The sequence below is a fragment of the Canis aureus genome, chromosome 29, assembly GCF_053574225.1.
Source record: "Canis aureus isolate CA01 chromosome 29, VMU_Caureus_v.1.0, whole genome shotgun sequence".
Classification (NCBI taxonomy): domain Eukaryota; kingdom Metazoa; phylum Chordata; class Mammalia; order Carnivora; family Canidae; genus Canis; species Canis aureus.
Window position 1 is genome coordinate 11,572,405 of NC_135639.1, and position 22,474 is coordinate 11,594,878.

General features: G+C 49.9%; 1 protein-coding gene across 3 annotated transcripts in view; it reads left to right on the plus strand.

Moving 5' to 3' along the window:
- RGS10 (regulator of G protein signaling 10) overlaps window positions 1-22,474 on the plus strand; it is a 39,379-nt gene that overhangs the window by 11,008 nt on the left and 5,897 nt on the right. For all 3 annotated transcript variants that reach the window (XM_077877437.1, XM_077877438.1, XM_077877440.1), the window contains 3 exons: window positions 741-859; window positions 2,321-2,407; window positions 13,555-13,698. In XM_077877437.1, coding sequence (XP_077733563.1) covers window positions 741-859; window positions 2,321-2,407; window positions 13,555-13,698 — 350 coding nt within the window. The remainder of the gene's footprint in view (window positions 1-740; window positions 860-2,320; window positions 2,408-13,554; window positions 13,699-22,474) is intronic.

Sequence of the window (22,474 nt, forward strand, 5' to 3'; positions counted from 1 at the left end):
GTGGGACTTGATCCCAGGGCTTGAGAGATCCCTGGGATCACACCCTGAGCCGAAAGCAGGCGCTCAAACACTGAGCCACCCAGGCGTCCCCCATCTGGTCTTTATTTACAATTTTGGTATTTTGTTTGTTATGGAATTCTTTGCATATTTTGATTTTTCAAAATCTTGCGTGAAAATACCATTTATCTTGATGCCTGAGTTTTCTTTTTAGCAACCCCCTGAAATTTTGCACCTGTAGCCAGTGCCTTCCTGTTCCCACCCTAGGCCCAGCGCTGGTGCATCCTTTTATTTACGTGCCAGCCAATGAGCTGCTATGTGTTGCAGGTGTAAGATAAAGAGACACGGAAGCCTTCAGACTAGCGCATCAGTCATCCAACTCATCACACGACAGCATGACAATTACAAGACAGTGCAGAGTGTAGTTGCCCTTGTGTCAGGGTCCCTGGGAGGATGGTGGGAGAGAGACTTGAGGGCTGCCTGAGGGTTGGCCAGAGGACACGTGGGTGGGGGAAGGGCGTGGGTGGGGGAAGGGCGATGGAGAGTGGTGGGAAAGGAGGAAAAGGCAGTGCCTACCCCCTGAGGTTATCATCGGGGCTGGAGTGAGTTCCCCATGCTAAGTGCCTGGAGAAGATTCTGGTACATGACCTGTGATAGCCACAATGGTGATGACGCTGATATGCAGATATTTTTAAATGAAAGTATCCTTGGGCCACATACACAGTCTGAACTTTGCTTTACAGACATCCACAGCGGCGATGGGAGTTCCAGCAGCAGCCACCAGAGCCCCAAGAGCACAGACAAATGGGCCGCCTCCCTGGAGAATCTGCTTGAAGACCCAGAAGGCGTGAAAAGATTTAGGGTTTGCCTTTTTCATTGTTGAGGGGGGTGGGGGGGTGGGGGGGGTGGATTGCAACACATGAAGTAGTTTAGACACCTGTGGGGGGAAACACAGGCTGATTTTTCACACTCTGTGCCCCAACCTGAGAATAAGGACTTCTCACTTGCCATGGCCACGATGGAGACGCTGTCGCTCTCCCAGGTAGCCGTGGACCAGAACTGAGGGGCATGCCCAGACTCTTTCTGGTTTTTGTATAGTTGGATGGGAGGTGTTAGGAGTGGTGGGTGAAGAGGTACTTTGCTCATAGGTAAAACCTACAAAGAATTTCCAGCTCTGTGACGTGTGGGAGGGGTGGTCTGGGTGTCGCTGATGTGAAGGTTTGTTCCCTTGGGTGTTGGGGAGGGATTCTCAGGATTCTATTTTTTTTTTTAAGACTGTATTTATTTATTCATGAGAGACACAGAGAGAGAGAGGCAGAGACACAGGCAGAGGGAGAAGCAGGCTCCATGCAGGGAGTCCAATGCGGGACTCGATCCTGGGACCCCAGGATCACACCCTGAGCCAAAGGCAGACGTCAACCACTGAGCCACCCAGGCACCCCATCTCAGGATTCACTTTTAATCCAGTGAGAGACAAGGACAACAGCTGGAAAAGTGAAGTTGAACTCAGAGAGGAGGGCTGAAGGACGGGGGTGTCAGGGCTGCCTAGAAAGAACTGTTTTGGCTAGCAGAAATCCCAGGTGTCAGTTTAGAAGAACCACATGTGAATTTTGAGAACGCTCCAGGTCTGCCTGAGTCCCACCGACTTCTGTCTTTAAGCCCTGGCTCAGGTCAGAGTGAGCCCTGATGCTGTGGGTCCCCGTCGTGGTACTAAGGGACGGGGTGGCGGGCCAGCCACCAGGATTTCCTACAATCCTGGATACCAGGCCGCAGTGAGCACTGTGTAGATCTCGGGCAGGACCCTGTTCTGTGCACGGCGGGATAGCAGGCTGTACTGCTAAGCCCCCAACATCGGCCCCCTCCAAAAAAAAAGAAAAAAAAAAACACACCTCCAACTTAAAATAGTTTTCATCATGGCATTTTTAGACATGCTTAATATGTTTCTTTTCTTTTGTTTAAAAAAATGGGCCTGATTTTAGAAGAATGTATTTTGTTTAAACACTGTCTAGAAGGAATGAATATATCTCCCACTTAAATTTACTCTTTGGTAATTTATTGTCATCTTAGACTTGTGAGTAGATTCTTGCTTCATTTTTACTCTTCCTTACGGTGTCCAAGTCATCAAGCTCAAATGCACATGAAATTCTAGCTTTAACATTAAACATACGCTTTGTTTTTCAGGATGGAGGTGTCAAAGGGAGATTGAACCGCACTCATTTGTTGCATTTAGCCAAACCCATCCCTGAAGGAAAAGGCATTATTTGTTTGTTTCTCTCTTTGAAGTGGAATATTGCTTGATATTTTTTCCTCTCGTTATCCATAGGAATTTTTAAAAAAGGAATTCAGTGAAGAAAATGTTTTATTTTGGCTAGCATGTGAAGATTTTAAGAAAACACAGGATAAGAAGCAGGTATGTCTTCCAGTCTATAATCACGTTCTTGATATATTTTTTTCTCTCATTATTTTTTCTCTCATTGCTGCCTTTCCAATAGACTTTGAAATTGCCTAAAGAAATCTGATCCATGGTGGGTTTGGGGAAGGACCGAAGCTTCAGATTAGGTACCTTGTGTTGATCAAATATTAATAATTTTTAAAAGTGTGTTAATTTTTAAATGGAGGGGATCCCTGGGTGGCGCAGCGGTTTGGCGCCTGCCTTTGGCCCAGGGCGCGATCCTGGAGACCCGGGATCGAATCCCACGTCGGGCTCCCGGTGCATGGAGCCTGCTTCTCCCTCTGCCTCTCTCTCTCTCTCTCTCTCTCTCTCTCTGTGACTATCATAAATAAATAAAAATTTAAAATAATTTTTAAATGGAGCTGTTCAAATGGACACAGAGTTGAAGTAAAAATAACGATTTCTGTTATTTCGAGTTTATCATCGTGCACGATTTTTTTCTTCATGAATAAGTTATGAGGATGCTTCCCTGGAGTTTGACATGTCGGCATTTTGTACGGATGTAGTAAAGCGATTAACAGATGTGTGGCGATAAAAGCGCAGCTCAGATCAGATAGATTGTCAATTATTCAGCGTATCTTTACGAAACATCCTGTAGTTGGCAGGCGTCCTACCTAGAAAGTTTCTCACTGTTCTCCCGGGTAGATGTGTGCTCTTTGCAAGAGGTAGCCTTTAATTCTGATGTCAGTGGATTTTCTGTCCTTGAAAGTGGGGTGTCAGGGGAGGTGGAGGAGATGATAGAGAACAAGGCCTGTGGATTGAGTGTGTTCATGAGGCCTATGCCTATGTATTTCTCAGAGGCTACCAGCCAAATGCCTCCAGGGGCTGGTGAGTAACAGGAGTCCATGAAGCTTTTGGTGTGAGGCTATAGGGAGTGGTGGGGACTGGGGCCGCTGTGGGTAGCGGGCCCTGCATCCAGGGGCTGTGGCTGATTCTTTAGCTGACTTTGGCAATGAACGCTTTGGGGCCTGTGGCTGTCTGGGCTTTCTGTGCTTTGAGTTCTGTTTGCCTGGGTCTTCGCTTGCCCACCCTTGCCCGCAGAATCCTAAGTGGTGGGCCTTTCTTCCCAGGGCAGCTTCTTCCATCTCCAGCCCAGTGCTGTCTGGTTTTCCAGAGAAGCTGGACATTTGGATTCTTATGAAATCATCCCGATTTTATAAATGTTGGAACTAATTTGTAAAAAATGTAAAATCTTGCCTGCCAAACAAAACACATCCACGGGCAGATGCAGCTTGTGGACTGCCAGCTTTTGAGCCTCTGTCTCCAAAAGCTCTACTCCACAAAGCCAGCAGCGGTTACATGTTTGTAGACAACAGCTTGGAAAATGTTCATCATTGGTTTGCTCAAAGCCTTTTCCCGACTCAGACACACTTCCCCCAAGATGGGGCAGCGAAGCCTTCCTTCTATCGCTTTCCTGTCTGTGGGTGGAGGGGGTGGAGGGCAAGGGTGGATGCTAAGATAGGTTCCCTTTAGCTCAAATTTCCTAGGTCAGCCTAGAAAGCCTTCCCAGGCAAGACCCTTGGCATTTGCTTCCTTCAGGCTTCTTCTCCTCCCTGGACAACTTTGTCTGAGCCTCCTGGGCGGTGAGTGGCCTCTGGGGAAAAGCAAGCAGGTGGGGCTGCCTGCCTTGGAAGGCCAGGATGCCACCCTGGACACAGGAGTGCTCATTGTTTTCCTTCAGCCCCAGTGCCCAGGACCACTGTCCATAAATGCTGGACTGTGCAATTGATTTGTCCAGCCCCAGCCTAAACCCTAGGTGAGAGCCAAGCAAGCAAACATGTCCATTCTTCTGCCATAGTCTGTGTGTTGGGGCTGAGAGGGGCCTACAGGTCTGCTGTCCCTCCTCCCACCATCCTACCACCCCGTTGTACTAATCAGAAAGCTGAGCCCTCACCCCCCCACCCCACCCCGTCCCACGGCTGAGCTGGGACTTGGACCAGCATTTCCAGGTCACCTAGACGCTCTCTCTGTACACCATGCTTGTGCGTCCTTAGTTTCAGTTGATTCACCAGATCTTTGGGGAGTGTCTGCTCAGGGCCAGGCCCTGAGAAGAGTGTGGGAGACACACACGGACAAGACAGATGAGCTTCTTTAGGGAACAGGCATATAAAAGGAAAGCAGCTTGTTCAAACAGCCTTTGCAAGTGTGCTGAGCAGAGAAATGGGAAGTGTGGGTTCCCCCGGGGCACAGGTGGGGGTCGGTGGGGAAACAGAGTTTGGGGGTGGAGTTTGAGGGTAAGGGTAGTGTTCCTGGAATAGGGGACAGCATGTGGGCGGGGATGACTTGGAGAAATGAGCCAAAGGCAGGCCAGGTGATGGGAGAGTGGTGCTTGAGGGGCAGGCTGGCTCTGCTGCACTTAAGGCTGGAAGGGAGTTGGGGGTCACACCCGGGGAGCCTGGGAGTCAAGGTGAATGCTGGAAGGCCGCAGGGTTGGTTTGCACTGGCCCATCCACATCCTATAGACAGAGCTTCCAGAATCTGGCAGTCCCTTGCTGCACCCCCACCCCTGACACCCAGCATGTGACCCCTGGAAGGTTCGTGTCCTTAAGCCTAGAACATGTCTGGCTACTGCTTCCGGGCAGTGAATGCCTCACCTGCCAGCTGCCTGAGAAGACAGTGCTGGGAAGGAAGCAAGCATCCACGAGGCCCATGGTGCCCAGACCTCAGTCTGGGGTATCACCCTAAACCTCATGACTGCCTCCATCCTTCCAGATGTGCGGGCTGTGGTTTGGGAGGATACACACCCGGCTTGCTGCAGACGGGGCCAGGGTGTAGATCCAGGTCTCCAACTGCGGGGCCTGTGTATTCTCCAGCAGGTCTGGCTACAGGGGAAGTAAAACCGGGAGTAAGTTCTGAAGCACTAATTTTAAAAAGTGGGGGAGGCCGGAGGCCAGAGGAGAAGTGAGCCCAACTGAGTTTCACAATAAGGCTTGTCACGTCTGGTCCAGTGGGGAGTGTGTCAAGGGTGCATCTCTACAGTGAACTAAGGCAGTGGTGGGATTGGTGTGAATCTTACTTTGCCTCCATTGTTTTATTTATTAGTTATTTATTTTTAAGATTTATTTATTTGAGAGACAGAGAGCATGGGTGGGAGGGGCAGAGAGAGAAGGAGAGAGAGAATCTCAAGCAGACTCCACGCTGAGCACAGAGCCTAATGTGGGGCTCAATCCCATGACCCTGAGATCACGACCAAGAGTCGGACGCTTAACCAGCTGAGCCACCCAGGTGCCCCTCCATTATTTTATTTTATTTTTTATTTTTAAATATTTTATTTATTTATTCATGAGAGAGAGAGAGAGAGGCAGAGACACAGGCAGAGGGAGAAGCAGGCTCCATGCAGGGAGCCCGATGTGGGACTCGATCCCGGGACTCCAGGATCACACCCTGGACCGAAGGCAGGCACTAAACCGCTGAGCCACCCAGGGATCCCCTCCTCCATTATTTTAAATAGGACCCATGCTAGCTTGTCTTTTTCATTCTTTTACTAGGATTATCTAGATCTCTCCAGAGCACTTAACCAACTTATCTGGCACCTTATGTGTATGATTTCTTTATTTCCTCTATACTGTCTTGGCTTCCCTCTATCCCGCAGTCTCTGCAGGTCTGAGATCAATGTCTTCTCCCCACTGTATCCAAGTGCCTAGAGCAGCCTGGTACTCTTTACTTCCAGTGCTCCCCACTCAGATGCACGGGCACCTGAAGACCCACCAGAGGCGAGGTCCCAGCCCCCTCCCCTCCTGCAGCGGCGACAGCCCCGGGGACGCATGTGTTTGCCCAGAAGCTCCAAATAGTGGACCCGTGCTGTGTTCCTGCTGTCTTCCCCGGCCTGTGGCCGCTTAGGTTGGGAGGGTCTTGACACTCATCATGTGTGGCAGGGATGCTGGACTTTAGGGAGTTGGGAGGGTGACACCCCACACCCCCACCCTCCTTGGAATCTCTAGGATGGTTGTAACTCAGGGTGTTCATATGCAGCAGGCAGCTTTCAGAACATGTCTCCCCCTTCTCAATTTCTTTATGGCTTGAAATTTTTCTATAAAGTGCCTCTCCCCCATGAATTAGCACGAGAGATGGATCTATCTTCTAAAACCGAGCAGCATTTCTGAGTTATAAAACCTCAGGAGAAGCTCCAGTTAGTTTGTACAGATTTGGAAAAACAAGCTGAGAGTAGGGGTGAAGTGGTGGGATAGTGCAGGTTTCTTTCTTTTCTTTCTTTTTTTTTTTTTTAAGATTTATTTATTTATTTGAGAGAGAGAGAGAGAGGGAGAACCTGCGAGTGTGGTGGAGAGGGGCAGAGAGGGAGAGAAGCTCAAGAAGACTGAGCTGAGCACGGAGCCCAACGTGGGGCTCTGTCTCACGACCCTGAGATCATGATGGGAGCCAAAATCAAGAGTCAGATGCTCAACTGACTGAGCTACCCAGGTGCCCCACAGTACAGGTTTCTAATAATCATAGCTAAAAAAAAAAAAAAAGGGCAGCCTCAGTGGCTCAGCGGTTTAGCGCCACCTTCAGCCAGGGCCAGGGCCTGATCCTGGGGTCCTGGGATCAAGTCCCACATCGGGCTCCCTGCTTCTCCCTCTGCCTGTGTCTCTGCCTCTCTCTCTCTCTGTGTCTGTCATGAATAAATAAAACCTTTAAAAAAAATTCATAGCTCCAAGAGCGACTTGCACTTGTATTTAAATATAATGGTACCTTGCATTTTTATAGTGTTTTAGTGTTAACAGAGTTATGGGGGTAAGGGCCTATGGTATTTATGATTTTTATTACATACTATTTAACACTACAACTTGATCCAGGATTTAGTGTGTTTGAGATTCTTATCTAAAGTACTAAAGTAGGGGTGCCTGGGTGGCTCAGTCAGTTAAGCATCTGCCTTAGGTTCAGGTCATGATTCCAGGATCTTGGGATCGAGATCCACATCAGGCTCCCCGCTCAGCAGTGAGTCTGCTTCTCCCTCTGCCCCTCCCCTGCTCATTCTTTCTCTCTCTCAAATAAATAAATAAAAATTTTTTTTAAATAAATAAAATCTTAAAAAAAAAAAGTGCTACAATAAAGGTTTTCCTAAAAACCATCTTTTTTGTTAAAAAAAAAAAAAAAGTATTAAATATCCCAAAGTGACCCATGCTCCTTCTGGAGTAAGATGGGTTGGTTCCCTTCACCCCGCAGCACCCTCGAGTTCATCCCCCACTCTGGTTCGTGCTGCGCCTTTCAGCATGGGCTTGGCTGGATCCAGGCTGGCCTGCGTGGAGCTCAGCTGCTCCCGGTGTGGTTTAGGCCCAGCGGTGGCTGGCCTGCACCCCCGTTCCTTCCGAGCTAACTCATCACTTTTAGATATTATCTACCAGCTTCCTCTTGCTATAACTGAGCTTTCACTTACTCGCATCCCTGTCTACTGTATTTTCATGATTAAGACTCATCTTTCTTGTTTGCTGCCGAGCCAAAGGGGATGCTTCCATTACATTTTTTCTTCTTGGACCATCTTTGGTTTTCTTATTTTTATAACATCCAGTAGCCCTCTAAAATGCTTGATGCGGTGTCGCATGGGCTCAGCCCTCTCGGTTCACCTCTGCAGCTGGGGTTCACTTGGGGACCATCCTCCTGGGGCCTGCTGACCGCAGCTCCCCCCGGGGTGTCCCCAGATCTTCCTTTGCCACCAGCACTATTCGTGCTTCTGGGACCCAGCACCTCCTCGGTCCCAAGTCACTCCTTCATGCCTGTTGTGGTACAGCCAGCAGCGGCTTCTTGAGGAAGGGGACACGGCAGGTGGACATTTAAAGATCTCGTTGAGTGAAAATGTGATTTTCCCCTTCTTTCCCACTTCACTGATACAGTGATGGAACATAGAATTGAATGTTGACATAGGTTGACATTGTCTTAGAACTTTGAACACACTGCCCCATCGCCTTCCCTTTTTGTTAAGAATTAATATATTATATGTAAACTATTTGTTTTGTTCCCTTTGTTTTTTTCCCCTCTGGAATAGCATACAGTCTCCTTTTCATCACAAATATTCTACAGCTGTATAGTCAGAGGCTTTGGGGGGTTGGGGTTCACCCACTGTGTGAGTGTTTCATGGAGCGTATTGATCTGGACATGTAGAGTTCGAGGCAATGCTCTGTTGTTATGATTGTCATGACTTTTTTTAAAAGATTTTATTTATTTATTCATGAAAGACAGAGAGAGAGAGGCAGGGACACAGGCAGAGAGAGAAGCAGGCTCCCTGTGGGGAGCCCGATGCGGGACTCGATCCCAGAACCCCGGGATGATGACCTAAGCCAAAGGCAGGTGCTCAACCCCTGAGCCACCCAGGCGTCCCTGTCATGACTTTTTATAACTCCTTTCCTCCCACTTTCTCTGGTCTCTTTCCCAGGGATGGCCCTCATCCCCTGGACTGAGCGACCCCTTCGCTTTTATCTTTTTTTCCTCCTCTTTTTTTGTCATTTCTTTGGCTTTTGATTCCTACTTCTCTTTTGGAGATTTCAACTTTATTTCCACATCCTTCTGTGGAATTTCTTTCTGCTTTTGTTTTCTGTAGACTGGGGGCCCTGTTTAATCTCTTCCTGGTGGCCACAAGCCTGATGTGCTTGGAAACCACACATAGGTCCAGTGTACGGGGCTGGGAGGATTTTGCTGGGGGTCCACCTAACTATATGCTGTCTCATCCTTGTTCTCCTCAGGCTTCTGTTTGGCAGCTTCCCTAAGTTTCTTTAGAGAAGATTCTAGCTCCCCACGGAGAAGGGAGGGGGATAACTGCTCAGAGTTGGGGGCCCTCGGGGGTCCTGGGGGTCTAGCAGCTTCTCTCTGCTGCCCTCCTTGTCCCTTCTGTCTGGGCAACCTGACACCCCTGAGCTCCTGCCATTTTCGGAGGTTCCTTGTTGGCACTCCCTGCCTCCCAACACCCATGCAGGTGTACGCTTGCTCTCGGCAGAGTCAGCCACTGTCCCTCCAACTGCTTTCCATTTCCTGAGCCAGTTCTCAGAAATATTTTCGAATCCTCTACTTGATATTCTTTGCCTCATTCTTTTTCTGGACCATTGCCGGCCAAGTGGCGGGAGTGGACAAGAGCGGGCTGTGCAGGCACGTATAAAAGGCAGACTGAACAGAGGGAACAGATCTTGGTGATAGGTGCAGTGTAGGGGGAGGCATGTGTTGGGGACCGCAGCTCCCAGTGTCCAGGAGTAGAGACTGCAGGACCCACCGTCCAGGAGGGGCCACTTGGTTCTTTGGTGTGTTAAGTTGGAGGTGTCTGTGGGACATCCAGGCCCACAGTTCTAGAAATCGGTTGGCTCCGTGGTCCGTAGCTTGGGGGAGGGGGTTGGGCTGAAATCTTGGGAGAGCATGTGGTTGGGAAAGCAGTTCCCCTAGGGCAGAAGTCTGGGAAACCCAGAATTTATGGGGGAACAGAGAGACAGGAGCCTCCCAAGGAGACAGAAACAGGAAGGTGTTGGAGGATCCTGAAAGGGCAGCTGGGGGCCAGAGTGTGGACCAGAAGAAGGTCTGAGGGACTTAGGCACCAGGCCGCATCAGGGAGCTGCTGGGAGGCCTCGCTGGCAGGTGGGCGGAAGCTGGGCTGAGCGGGTTGAGGAGGGGTGGCTTGGGGACAGTGGAGGAGCCAAGTGCATGCTTTTCCTTTGAGATGTTTCTGTAAGAAGTCAGGGGTGGGGAGGTCATTAGCTGTAAGGGCATGTGGACTAGAAGGAGGTTTTGTTTCATTCTCCCAGTGGAAAAAGTTTCAGCACTCTTAATGGATGAGGGAGAGGGGCCAGAGCATACACAGCAACACTCTTCTGAGCTTTGGAATGCTAATGCTTTTGTTCTTCTGAGGAGATTTCTGTGTCTCGGGCTGATATTAAAACGAATTTGCTTCTCCTCAACATGCATCGGCTGAGGGAGCAGCGTCTGAGCGCTGACTGGTGTCTGCACATTGTTATGGCTGATGCATTGCCAGGTGGAAGGAAGGCCCCAGACTCCTGGGAGAAGCTCATCTGGGTGCAGACGCCCCCACAGGCAGTCCTCAGGATGATGCCAGGAGTCATCACATGGGTCCCGGGGGCGGGGAATCCTTTTCCAGCACCTTCTGGATGGTCAGGATCAGATGCTGGGCCTAGTTGCTCTCCATGGAGCAGGTGCTCTGGTGGAGGCTGTCCGCGGTAGGGAAGAGAAGCTGGCCATCCTTCCAGGTCGCACCCAGAACCAGAGACCCGGGTAGCTCCTGACAGGAGCTAGAATAGGGTTAACAAAGCTATGGAAAATCTACCAAAATAACTCGAGAGACCCGGTTCTTCTTTTTTGTTAAGAGTTCTCGGCATGGGCACCAGGCCTTCCCGTGACTGGCTTGTGGTCTGTAGTCTAAGGGTTTCCCTTTCCAGTCACGCTTCCTACCCCGGCCCAGATAAGCTCTGTGGCTGAAGCCATTCCCCTATGCGTGGGGGCAGCCACAAACTAGGCCGGCCCTGGCCTGGGTGCCTCGGGGACTCCGCACTGTTCCCCGACAGCCTCAGGAGGGGGGGCGGGGGCCTCAAGGTGGGGCTGAGCCATCCAGAGGCTAAGATATCTTCAGGCCCCCCAGCCTGCGTCCTCTTCTCCTGGTGCCTTCCATCCTTGTACTACCCGTCCTACCCCCACCTCTAAGCCTCAAGCTACTCATTACACTTCTCCTTTACAGAACCACCCAAGATAGCCTGGATTCATCTGGAAAACGTGTGTGTGTGCATGCATGCGCACGTGTGTGTGTGTGTGTGTGTGATAGAGAGAATGTTCAAGGGAGAGGGGAGACCCAAAGTGATTTCTATTTCCAGAGCTCTGCATGAAGTTTGTTGATCAGACTAGCTGAAACTGTATTTTTGTGAAGTATTGTTAAAACAGGAAGTAGTTCTCTAAAATTGTTCCTCACTGACAGAAGGGGTGGTGGGAGTAAGGCTCATGACTTCATGGAACGGTGGGTCTTTGAAAGGCAAAGAAGCTCCAAAGTGCTGCCCTCCCTGGGTCTCTGTGATGGTCTCCAGACTTGTCCCGTGGAGTAGCCATATTTACCTTGAGATGCTCCTGGGTTGTTTGAGTTTGACCTCAATGAACTGCTCATAGTAACGGTTGATCAAGAAATGACACCAGGGCCTTGAGTGTTGACCCCCACCTGGGGATTCTTCTTGCAAGTACTGTCAAGACTTTCTTTCTGGGGGATATGATGGTCAGGCCTCAGCCTCATGGGGTCTTTTGTCAACCAGTCCCTGGAACCAGAATAAGTTAAACTCCCCTCCTTTCAAGCACCAAATATTGAAGCCTTCTGGTGGTTTCTCTAAGGCTGAACGTTTCCAGAGCCTGGGCTTTCCTGAGCTGAGCTCTGCAGCCTGTGTGGGATCCCAGGTGGGCTCTCTGGAGGGAATAGTAGTTCTGTAGGCCCCACAAAGGCCCCTGTGCTCCCCCCACATCATGGCTCCGTGGCTGTATGTCAGAAGCATTTGTCTCCTGACTTGCTCTGTGGGGTGAGGTACTAGTTAGGCTGTAATGTTCAGAGGATCGACCCCCATCTTTGCAGCCAGCGAAGTGCCTCCTTTCTCTAGGAGAAAATAAAACCCTAGGGGGATGCCCTGGAGGGCGGGCTGCCTTCTGCAGCCCCATCAGGGAGACATGCTGTTTTTAAGACAAAGCACTTACCCTAAGTGTTTTTGCTCCAGGTTTTCACAGCACCATGAGTACAGGTGGGTATATCTTTTCCAGTTGTGCTTACAAGCCTTTTAAGGGCCTGTATGTACTTAGGGCTGATGTTTTCCAGCAGGACGGCACTTAGGACTCAGGGGGCAGCAAGTGTTCTCCTCTTTGCTTGTACTCCTATCCCATTACCAAAAAATCCCTGTCCTGGAATGCAGACAGATGGTACACCTGGAGGTGGTGATGAATCTCATGAGCGTGGAACTGGGGTGGGGGGCGGGGGTGGTGGTAGAATTGAAAGGCTTTGGAGCCAAACAGTTCTCAGTTTCCCTGCAGGCTTCTTGAATAAGCCACAGTACTCTCCTCTGTGTCCTCCCCAGGGAGGTGGTGCCAACAGGAAACAGCCGTTTGCTGGATGCTCAGGGGATTAAGGAAATGAGATCATGGCTGTAAAACCCCTGGCATGTGTCTTGGGCATAGTAGGTGTTGGATGAGTGGTTGGGATCTGTGTGCATGGTTTCACTTGATTTTTTTGTCTTTTTTATTTTTATTTTTTACTTAATTTAATTGTTTTGGAGGTGAGGAGGGGCAGAGGGAGAGGGAGAGAGAATCTTAAGCAGACTCCACATCCAGCATGGAGCCCAACGTGTGGCTCAATCTCACGACCCTGAGATCATGACCTGAAGTTAGGAGTCAGATGCTTAATGACTGTGCCACCCAGGCATCCCAAACTTGATCTTTTAAATTGTGGTGAAACACACACAGCATAAATCTTACCACTTAACCATCTCTTAGGGCTTTCATTTTTACTGTTTTCATCATTTTAAAATGTATAGTTCAGTAGCATTAAGAACACTTGCATTATCCAGTTCCGGAATCTTGTATTGCCCTAAAGAGAAACCCCTTACCCATTTGCAGTTGCTCCCCATTTCCCCTCCCCCCCAGCCCTGGGCAACCACTCATCTTTCCATCTCTATGGATTTGCTTATTCTGGATCTTTCATATGAATGGAACCATGTACTATGTGGCCTTCAGTGCCTGCTTCTTGCCCTCACCATGATGTTTCCTAGGCTTCTCCATGTTGTAGTGTGGGTCAGTGCCTCCCTCCTCTTTATGATTGAACAAGATTGCCTTGAGTCCTTAATTTGGAGACTTCACAGGATAGTCCTGAATGGTGCAGACAGTCATTCACTCTGGGCCGGGATTCTTTCTGTCTTCATTTCCCCATAGATAGTATAGCAATTTCGTAACAGGAGATGCAGCTACAGATGCATGACAGGGGTGGGGGTAGGGGCTAGACCAACCACGAGCCCTCCCAGAGACCTTAGCCCTGGAGCAGCAGCCGGAATACCCAAGAGCTATGGAGCAACAGCAGCTTCTGGGTCTGGCTGGAGTAGAGAACTGGGTGCAGTGGGGAAGGGCTGGGCTTCCAGATAACAGGCTCCCTGTGTCTCCTCCAGATGCAGGAAAAGGCAAAAGAGATCTACATGACCTTTCTGTCCAGTAAGGCCTCGTCACAAGTCAACGTCGAGGGGCAGTCCCGGCTCAATGAGAAGATACTGGAAGAACCGCACCCATTAATGTTCCAGAAACTGCAGGACCAGGTAACCTGTCTTCCCAGCTGGCACTTGGATGTGACACTTACCCGTAGGCTGGGGAGAATTCAGTTAAAACTAAATGTTAGACACCCCAGAAGCTATCCCATCCAGCTGGGCAAGTTGAGGCATCCTGAGAGGCTGTGGTTGGTGAACTAGAGGGGACTGGAATGCCAGGCTCAGGATTTGACCCGTCGGAGTCTCCCACATGCCTGCTTACTTTTCGTCTACACACAGGTTGGACCAACAGTATTATCTGTCTTCTCCACCCAGATTAGAAGGGAGGCTGGAGCTATTCAAGGAACCTACATGGAGGAAGCAATATGTAACTGCTAAAGGGAGGAACAGAGAGAAAAATCTAGAAAGTGAGCACGAGGACTCACAGTGGTAGGGAACCTGGGGCCGTTTTTGGTGCAAATATCTAAACATGATCATGCACTTCCAGCGGCCCAAGACCGTAGGCTAGTTCATAGTGAGGCTCCTGAGTTATAAGGAAAAAGGTTAACGTTTGACAGTTTATTCCACTTAAAGCAGAGAGAATTGAGTTTAAAAAAGGACCTGTAAGGGATAATTTAGTTTTCTAGCAAGCTTTTTTATGAGATTTGCCAGTGGTAATAGGAAAAGGGATGAGATTGCACTCAGAGATTTCTTAGACGTGAATTTGCAGATGTGACTATTCAGAGTGTGCTCCGTTCTCCCGACATGTTATCTATACACTTGTAGATGATGGAACACAGACAAATATCAGACTCTGCATGCACTTTCCTTACTAAGGGAGCAGAGGCTTTCCTTGGCTCACAGGTGGAAATTAGCTTTTAGCTTTATTCAGCAGCCCTCAAAGGTAAGCAAGCCCATACCCATCTGGAGGGCTTGTTAAAACAGACCCTGGGCCTCACCTCCAGAGTTAACCTTCAGATCTGATGGTTCCCGGGTGGCCTGAGACTTTGCCTTCCCAGCAAGTTCCCCGGCGACGCTGAGGTTGCAGGTCCTGGCACGACACTCCGACAACTGGTACAAGACCTTGGTTGGCCTTTTTGTGATCGTTGGGAGCATGTGCAGAGCCCAGAGCCTGTCCCAGCATCCATGATGCCCCATCTTTGCTCAGCATCAGATTAGGAAACAAGTAGCAAATACAAATTTGAAAAGTAGTTTGAGAATGTTTTCTAGTTGACACAGTGGCAAGTGCAAACTCCATGTGACTCCTTAATCAAATTTAGGTGTTGAAGGAGTTCTGGTGGGTGCAGGAGACTAGTTGAGGCTTCCTGGAGGTGGTAGTTTTGAGCTAATGGGAAAGATGCCATGGACATGGATTTGTGGAGTGAAAGGAAATAAAGTAGAATGTATGGCGAAAAGGCATTTCTTTTGGCTGTAGTGCGTAAGGATATCTGCTCCACCTGGATCTCTGATCTCTGGGTCCTTTTTTTTTTTTTTTTTTTTTTTTTTTTAAGATTTATTCATTTAGAGAGATAGGGAGACCAGGGGAGGAGGGGCAGAGGGAGACACTCCTCAAGCAGACTCCCCACCAAGTGTGGAGCCCCATATGGGGCTCAATCCCATAACCTTGACTCAGGTTATGAGCCTAAACCAAGAGTCAGACACCCAACTGACTGAGCCATCCAGGCATCCCATGGACCTCAGAGTCTTTCAAAAGCTCCCTAGAGTCACTTAAAATACAGCTAGAGTTGAGAACCTGGACTGAACCCCCCTGTTGTCCTAGACGGAAAACTCAGTAATAACAATATTTACTATTCAGGAGTGCCCTTCAGTGCCTGATGCCAACTTGGCACATACCATCTCCTTAATCTCCAATGCATGTAATTTTTCTGATTTTGGTGATGTGAAAAGCAAGGTTTGGGAGAGATTATGTGGTTTGTTAGCACAAAGTTACACAGGTAGCAAGAAGTGTTAGAGGCCAGGTGCATTCTCGTCCTCCTGTCTTCAAAGACCCCACTCTCTCTGCCACACTCACAGCCTGGGTTCCTGGGGGCCTCTCATGGCTCCTCAAAGCCCCAAGAGACCAGCTGGAGCAGAGGGACTGGAGAGACCAGGTGAGCACAGGCAACCCCATTTTCCGGGACTGCAGAAGCCAAGGTACTAGTGAGGAATGCAGTAAGCTGATAGCCCTGCACTTGATGAGACTGTGGGCTCCCCAGGACCCAGGCCTCTTGCAGTTAGTCCTGCAGCACATCTTAAAATGGAACTGGACCCCTGTGACTGGGCACGCTCCCCTCGATGCATACATTGGGGGGGTTTGCCGGCAGGGAAAGGAGGACACACAAGGAACAAAGGAAGATCTTTTTTTAAGTGACAAAGAAAAATATTTTAAAAATTACTTTTACTTACCTAGCTATGAAAGTCATACATGCTTAACAAAAGGAGCTTAGGAAATCAAAAATATAAAGATGAAAAAAAATTTGTAGTTCTATACCTGGAAAAAAAACAGAAATAACATTTGATTTCTAGATTTTCCATCCTTCTCTTTGTGCGAGCACACATGCGCAGACGCACACAGCATTGTACCACAATGCAGTTCAAAGGATTTAGTGTGAAGAAGGTACTTGTGTATCCTGTTGTTAAAATTCACTGATTTGAGAGGGAGCAAGGGGCACTAACTCTCTTTCAAAGGTACAACAAGGTGGAAACAGGGTATTTGGCATCTGAGCTGATTCCACAGTGAATCCCTGGGAAGGGCTTCTGGGTTCTGTTCCACTTTGGAAAACTCTGCCTCGTGAAAGCCTTGCTGGTAACCATCAAAATGTGTGCTCAGCATGGTCCTGCGGTTCTCTGCTCCCAAAAGGCCCCCCAGAGGGCCCTGGTTTTCTAAGTGAAGGAATTTGAAGCTGAGAGGCACATATATAGAACCAACCACAAGAGTTCACCTAACTTGAATCCCACCCGGCTCCATGGCTCTGGCTTTGTTGGGCACCGCTTGGCATCAAGGCAGCTAGCTGTCTGAGCCGCCTGCTTCCCGCTCCCTACCTCCCAACCCCATTTGCCAGGAAGACTTCGGGGAGCCTCAGCCCCTCCTCAGGGCAGCAGGGCCCCAGCCGTGGAAGTGCTGAGAGGGCAGGATGGACTTTAGGACACAGTTAGAACCTAAAAGGGTGGGAAAATCCTCCATCTGTGGATCTGATTTAAATGAAAAGCTTCTTGGTTCTTCATTCAAGTCCTATTTATTCTTGATTTACGCACAGTTCTAGCGGCCTCTGCTTCTTAGGTCCCAGCAGATTGGAAGTGCCGGTAGAAGCTGTGCAGCGATGGGCAGCAAGAAGCGATAACCGACAGGCAGGGAGGAGACAGAAAAACGAAACTAAACATAAAACCACAGCGCAGAGATATCTAGAGCCACCGCGTGTGGGCGCCCCTGGCCCCACGCACCACTGTGGGGGCATCCCTGTGCTATGGGATGGTGGCAACACCAGTGATCCTGATACCCCAAAGCATCAAGTTTGAATTGTGGTCGACATATTCTGTGAAGGATGTGTTAGACGTTTTAATATCTTAAAAGAAGTTTGATATCTTACGAGAAGTTTGGGGGCTCAGAACTCTGTCACTTTGAAAACTTATGGAAGTGGAGGGATCATGCTCCGATTTAACTCAGTTCTGCAAACACAGCCCCTCTGTGCACTCTGCACATGCGGATAAGGCCAGGAGAGGTGGGGGTAGTACTGTGGCCATTTCCTTGGAACCTTAGCCTAGAATCAGAGGACAAATTTAAGTTGTGGGAAGCAGGAAGGAGGAGGCGACCTTACAAAGAGTTGATTTTTTTCAATGAATTGCAATTTCCTGCAGTGTCTTTTTTTTTGTTTTGCTTTGTTTTCTTCTTTTAAAAATCCACTGCTGGCTGGTTTATTTTAGCTCTGGTTGGTTTGCTGGTATTTGTTCTTTTATTCACTCCCTTGTGCCACAATGACGATGGAGAGCCTACTGTGTGCCTGGGACCGTGCTAGGAACTATATATGCAGTGAGGAAATCAGCCCCTGTCCAACCAAAGAGACAGAAAAAGATAAATGCCGTGAAGTACCTACAGCAGGTGGTGGACTGAGAGTGATGATTGAGGGGGGCCTACTTGGGATCTAGTGGTCAGAGAGGGCACCCCGAAGAGGTGGCTGAGACCTGAGTGGCAAGGAAAGCCAGGTGAGAGGGGGCAGGACCTTCCAGGGAGAGGCAACAGCAAGCACAAAGGCCCTGCGGTGGGGAGCCACTAGGCGTGTTGGAGGAGGTCCGTATGGCTGGAGTATATTGTCAATGAGGACGGCAGTAGAAACTAAGTCAGGAGGCGCTGGCCAGGGTGAGGCCCTGAAGCTGTGGTAACCAGTTTACTTTCAAGGATTTTGAATGGTAACTCGTTCTAGAATATGCCAGTTGGGCTAATAAGATTAGGGCCTCTTCAAAGGTGGGCACCTTGGCCCTGATCCCCAGCTCCAGCCGTGCCCGTGTCTCATGAGCTGTGCAGGAGCCTGATGATGACTCGGTGGTGCAGAGCCTCTCTGTACCAACTGTGAACCCGCAGCCTCCTGACCATGGCTCATCATTTGTTCCCTGATGGCCTGACATCTCCCTCGCTGCTCATCACTTCCTGGATGTGGAGCTCACATTTACTGTCAGGATCACTGCGTGTTGGGTGCACTGGGTGGGGGACGTGGGGGCTCTTGGTGTGGCCTCTGCGTCCTCCTCTACGGCGTGCGGCTTCTGGCAAACTCTGCTGCCCCTCGGAGCTGCACAGTGAAGCCATCTAGAGCCCTGCAGCCGCTCCCTGCCAGCCACATCTTTATTTCCTTAGGCCTGACTTTTCCCCCCTTTCCTATGACCTCAGAGTTCATTAGCTGTGACACATTGGGCAAGATACAGTCTGTGCCTCAGCTTCCCCTTTTGTGAAATGGAGATTATGATAAGACACTTACGAGGCGAAATGCAGTCGTGTCTGTGTTTACTCAGAGCCCTCCGTGTTAACTGTGCGTGTCCTTTAGACTGTCATGTGAAGATAAACTTTAATTTCATGCAATAGTTCTTAATAGATGATTTTGTGCCCCCCCCCCCAGCCTGCCCAGGGGACACTGGGCAGTGTCTGGAGACCTTTCTGGCTGTCACAAGCGGGGTGGCGAGGGGGCCACCAGCAGCTCCTGGGCAGAGTCCAGGATGCTGCTAAATATAAGGCACGGGACAGCCTCACACGACACAGAATGATCGGCCCCAAGTGTCGGTGGTGCCCAGGCCGGGAAAGCCCAGCTCAACAGAACTCCCAAAGGACTCCCAAACCTGCAGCGGAGCTCGCGGCCTCAGGCCCCCACCGATAACCAGCCAGGGTCGCGCGGCTTTCTCCAGCGTCGTGACTTCGGGAAACACGAGGGCCGAGCCCCACCCCCCCGTGGTTTCCACGATGCCTCCACGTGCGCATCTCATGGGACTTGGGGGGGGTGGTCCCGGGGAAGTGTGAAAGGTCACCCCAGGGGACGGCGGCACGGCTGGCCCCAGGTCACCGCACGGGGCAAGGGGAATGGGTGGGCTCGTGGCCCACGGACCTGGCCTGGGCCGAGCGGTGGCCTTCCTCACTGTCCCCTCCTGGTTGGGGCCACCTTTCGCCTTTGCACATGCCGTAGGGCAGCATGAAACCCCCGCCAGTGCTCTCCCTTCTCCAACACGCAGGGAGCAAAATCGATCCCCGCGGCCTAACGCGCTCCTCTTTGTATGAGAGAGGACAGCGCCCATCCCCGGTGGCCCTGTCAGCTCAGTGGGCTGGGAACACGTGTGTCCCGTTCTGTCGCACGGCTGGGAGCTCCAGGGAGGAAGGCCACCCAGGGCCCGCTCGGCCAGCACTAGCCCTGAGCGCATCCTGCTACTGTGCCGTTCAAGATCCTGAGCAGGTTAATTTTAAAAACGAATTCTTTTAAAGATTTCATGTATTTATTTATTTAGAGAGCAAAAGCGGGAGGAGGGGCAGAGGGAGAAGGAGAGAGAATCTCAAGCAGACTCTGTGCTGAGTGTGGAGCTGGACACCAGGCTCGATCCCACGACCCTGAGATCATGACCTGAGGCTTAATCAAGAGTCAGATGCTTAACCAACTAAGCCACTCAGGCACCCCTAAGAATTACTACTATTATTATTATTTTAAAGATTTTATTTATCTATTCATGAGAGACAGAGAGAAAGAGAGAAAGAGACACAGGTAGAAGGAAAAGCAGGCTCCAGGCAGGGAGCCCGATGTGAGACTTGATCCCAGGTCTCCAGGATCAGGCCCTGGGCTGAAGGCAGCGCTAAACTGCTGAGCCACCCAGGCTGCCCACTATTATTTTTTAAAAATATTTTATTTATTTATTTGACAGAGAGGGAGTATGAGCAGGGAGAGAGGCAGGCAGAGAGAGAGAGAGGGAGAAGCAGACTCCCCACTGAGCAGAGAGCCCGACACGGGACTGGATCCCAGGACCCCAGGATTATGACCTGAGCCAAGGACAGATGCTTAACCGACTGAGCCACCCAGGCACTCCTAAAAATTATTTTTAATTATTAAATAGCTACATGTTCATTGTTGAAAAGAAAAGAAAATTCACATGACCCATGAGGGTCTGAAGTAAAAAGTTACACACCCCAGGCCGTGCCTTCTCTCTCCCTCCCAGGCAGTAATGCCCCATATGTTTCAGATCCTTCCAGACCCTTCCCTGAAAGTATAAGAATGGAAAGCTTTGAAATCTGCTCAGTGACTTGACATTATGCCATGTCAATGATTTGAAACAAAACTCTGCTCCTTTAAGTTTCTCAGCACCATCTTAAACCCCTTTCTTGCCCTGATGCCTCGGGTTTGGATTCCACAGGATCGGGTTGGAATCCTTGTTCCAAACCAATCCTTGGGTTGTTCGCTCCGGGACAGCAAGGAGACTGGAGATGATGGGAGGGTCAAGATCATTGCACATGGCAACTTGAAATCATCGCTTTCTTGGACCATGAAAAAGAAGGCTTGAGGGCAAGCTCATCCTTCTTCCTTAAACCCGAGGGATCCCAATGCTTACACTTAAAGCAGCTTTCAGATGCTGCCAGGACATTCCCATCCAGGTTTCGTGCTAAGTCTGGTTTGGGGGAAGGGAGAATGGAGGCAGCTTTCTCCACGGAAAAGGAAGCCTTCAACCTCCGATGCTTAAAAAAAAAATGTAGAAAATACTTCAGTGAGATGTCAGTGCTCCCAGCCACATCCTTGACAGAAAGGAACCATGCGTCCGGCCCCTTGTTAGTAATGTCTTTTGTCTTTTCTTTGAATTTCCCCAGAACCCAAGAAGCGAGAAACACTTCCTTTTTAGACATCAAGAAGAAGGGGTGGACCAGTTGGTGAGGATCCAGCAGTGGGGGAGGGGCATGACCCCATGCTTCCGGGGTCATGTAGGGGTCCACTCCCTCCCTCCACCCCTAGTATCTTCAAGTCTGCAGTGGGGGCTGAGGCTGGGGATCCTGGGCGCCTCCGTCTTGTGGGTGCCAGCTGACATCTGCCCCTAAAGATTGAGTCCAGTCCTGAAATTGGCATTTTCCAGAGTGCAAAGCCAGAAAGGGCAGGTCATGGGTTTTCATTCAAATGGAAGAAAAGTTGGCTCCCTCCATCTGCCACAGCCTTTGCCTTATGAGGGATGGGGTGGGGCAGGAAGGATAGTATTTGAAATACTTTGAGATTTTTTTTAATATAACTCTAAAAATGTGTTTAAGGGAAGAAGATCAGAGGGATACTAGAATAGCTTTTAACTCTCCTCCTGATGGCAAAGGCAAAAATAAAATACCTTCACCCCACGTATAAAGCATGTCATTTGGGCCTTGGATTCGAGTGTTATGGACTCCAGGAAAAAGTAGATGAATTGACCCCTGCTCCATAGGATAACACCCCACCCATGGGCCTGTGAGGGGATTTCACCCTCGAACAGGCATCTTTCCTCCTCTGTCCATGTCCACCTTCTTTCCAGAGTTTTAATCCCACCAGCACGCTGTCCCTCTCTGGCAGCCTGTCCAGGAAGCAGGAGCACTATCCAGGATAACAGAAGTGTCCACGGCCCAGCTTCGCAGGTTGGGACAAGTATCGAGCTGAGCTGCTGTGCAGTGGATGCACCCCACTCAGTAGATGGCGAGGCCGTCTGGAACTTGCGCGGTGGGGACATCCCTGTGTGTGCCCTGCCCCGTGGCTTCTGATCATTTCATAGCCTGAGGGCTGGAGGGAGGGAGCTTGCTTTCTTCGCACTTTTTGTCTGTACGTGTGGGTATGAAAGCATGTCTGTGGTCTGGGTGTGTGGGAGGAGAGCACGTTCTAGAAGTGTAGTTCAGAGACCGTGATGCTTGCCACCTTCTTTCAAGAACTCAGTTCTTGAAGCAAATATGAAATCCCACTACTAAAACGTTTTGTTGCATTAAAGGATTTATTTTTTCTCCTTGTACCCAGTTGAAATCACATGGCAGAGGGGTTTGAAAAGGAGGGAGGATGCTCATTTAGGTCTTTTAATGTTCCTGCTGTCTGAGAGGCATGAAAAGATTAGGCTTGAAACACACTTGATTGAGACAGTGATGAAATCTTTACTGAGGAAGTTTAGGCATCCTGTCTTCTCCATGGATGAGGGTGCTTCCCGGAGGGGGTCCTTTCCTGGAGCAGCAGATTCGGAATGACCTCCGGTTGCAGCACTCCGTGGCTGTTTTCCCTTGAGGAAAGGGAAATCCTAATCAGTCAGCACCCTGGGTGTGGAGAGGGAGAGTCCTGGTCATGTAAGGGGACCTGGCACATAGATGCCCACGGGCAGGGGGGCTCCCTCTCTTTGCCTTTAT